This window comes from Oncorhynchus tshawytscha, linkage group LG04 (genome assembly GCF_018296145.1).
Source record: "Oncorhynchus tshawytscha isolate Ot180627B linkage group LG04, Otsh_v2.0, whole genome shotgun sequence".
Classification (NCBI taxonomy): Eukaryota; Metazoa; Chordata; class Actinopteri; order Salmoniformes; family Salmonidae; genus Oncorhynchus; species Oncorhynchus tshawytscha.
Window position 1 is genome coordinate 31,339,751 of NC_056432.1, and position 1,195 is coordinate 31,340,945.

General features: G+C 44.9%; 1 protein-coding gene across 1 annotated transcript in view; it reads right to left on the minus strand.

The window, feature by feature from the left end:
- Nucleotides 1-204: 204 nt before the first annotated feature.
- The window catches only part of dnah10 (dynein axonemal heavy chain 10), a 55,088-nt gene continuing 54,097 nt past the window's right edge, over nt 205-1,195 (minus strand). Inside the window, exon 79 of the mRNA XM_042320630.1 lies at nt 205-620. Coding sequence (XP_042176564.1) covers nt 474-620 — 147 coding nt within the window. The 3' untranslated portion in view covers nt 205-473. The remainder of the gene's footprint in view (nt 621-1,195) is intronic.

Genomic DNA, 1,195 nt, shown 5'->3' on the forward strand with positions numbered 1-1,195 from the left:
CCAACTACTCTGAGTGAACACAGGACTGGGGTGGGCTGCCACCTAGTGTTAATTCATGATAAGAACAACTGTGGATTTTTAAAACTTTTTTTATTTAACCTTTATTTAACTAAGTCAGTTAAGAACTAATTCTTATTTACAATGATGGCCTACCCCTGCAAAAATGGACGACGCTGGGACAATTGTGCGCCGCCCTATGGGACTCCCAATAACAGCCGGATGTGATACAGCCTGGATTCGAACCAGGAAGTGTAGTGACGCCTCTTGCACTGAGATGCAGTGCCGTAGACCACTGCGCCACTCGGGAGACCTATGTTCCAGAGAAATCGATTGATGTAATAGTATGCTAATAAGCATGTCACCAAATGTGATATTTGATAGTTTCCCAAACATTTAAAATAAATTCAGCCTTTAAAATGTGCCTTTAAATGATTGAAATCATACATAGAAATCTAAAACAAATATAAACATCATCAGTCTGCATTGAGGCACAGACAGACTCCCTGCAACACCCAGTGGGAGATGTGCTTGGTGGTAAAGAGATCTGCCTCAAACACCAGCCCCACACCCATAGCATTCCTCCTCATGGACGTGGTGTACACTGGAGTCCTCAGAGTATTCTACGAAACAAACACATAGACATTTTGACACAGTTAGAAAGCGTCAAAACAGACATTTTAAAACAATAAAACTGCATTGCTAGAGAGGCCACTAGCGAAGTCACTAAGCACATGTTCTGAAGGGTCAGTCTGCTATATCTGGTGTAATTCTCCTGTCTTATCTGGCGTCCTGTGTGAATTAAAGTATGCTCCTTCTAATTCTCCCTCTCTCCCTCTCCCTCCCCTCCCAGAGGACCTGAGCCCTAGGACCATACCTTAGGACTACCTGGCCTGATTACACCTTGCTGTCCCCAGTCCACTTGGTCGTGCAGCTGCTCCAGTTTCAACTGTTCTGCCTGCGGCAATGAAACCTTGACCTATTCACCGGACGTGCTGTTTTCGACTCTCTCGACCGTACCTGCTGTCTCGAACTCTGAATGCTCGGCTATGAAAATCCAACTGACATTTACTCCTGAGGTGCTGACCTGTTGCACCCTCTACAACCACTGTGATGATTATTATTTAACACTGCTGGTCATCTATGAACGTTTGAACATCTTGGCCACCGTTATAATCTCCACCCGGCACAGCCAGAA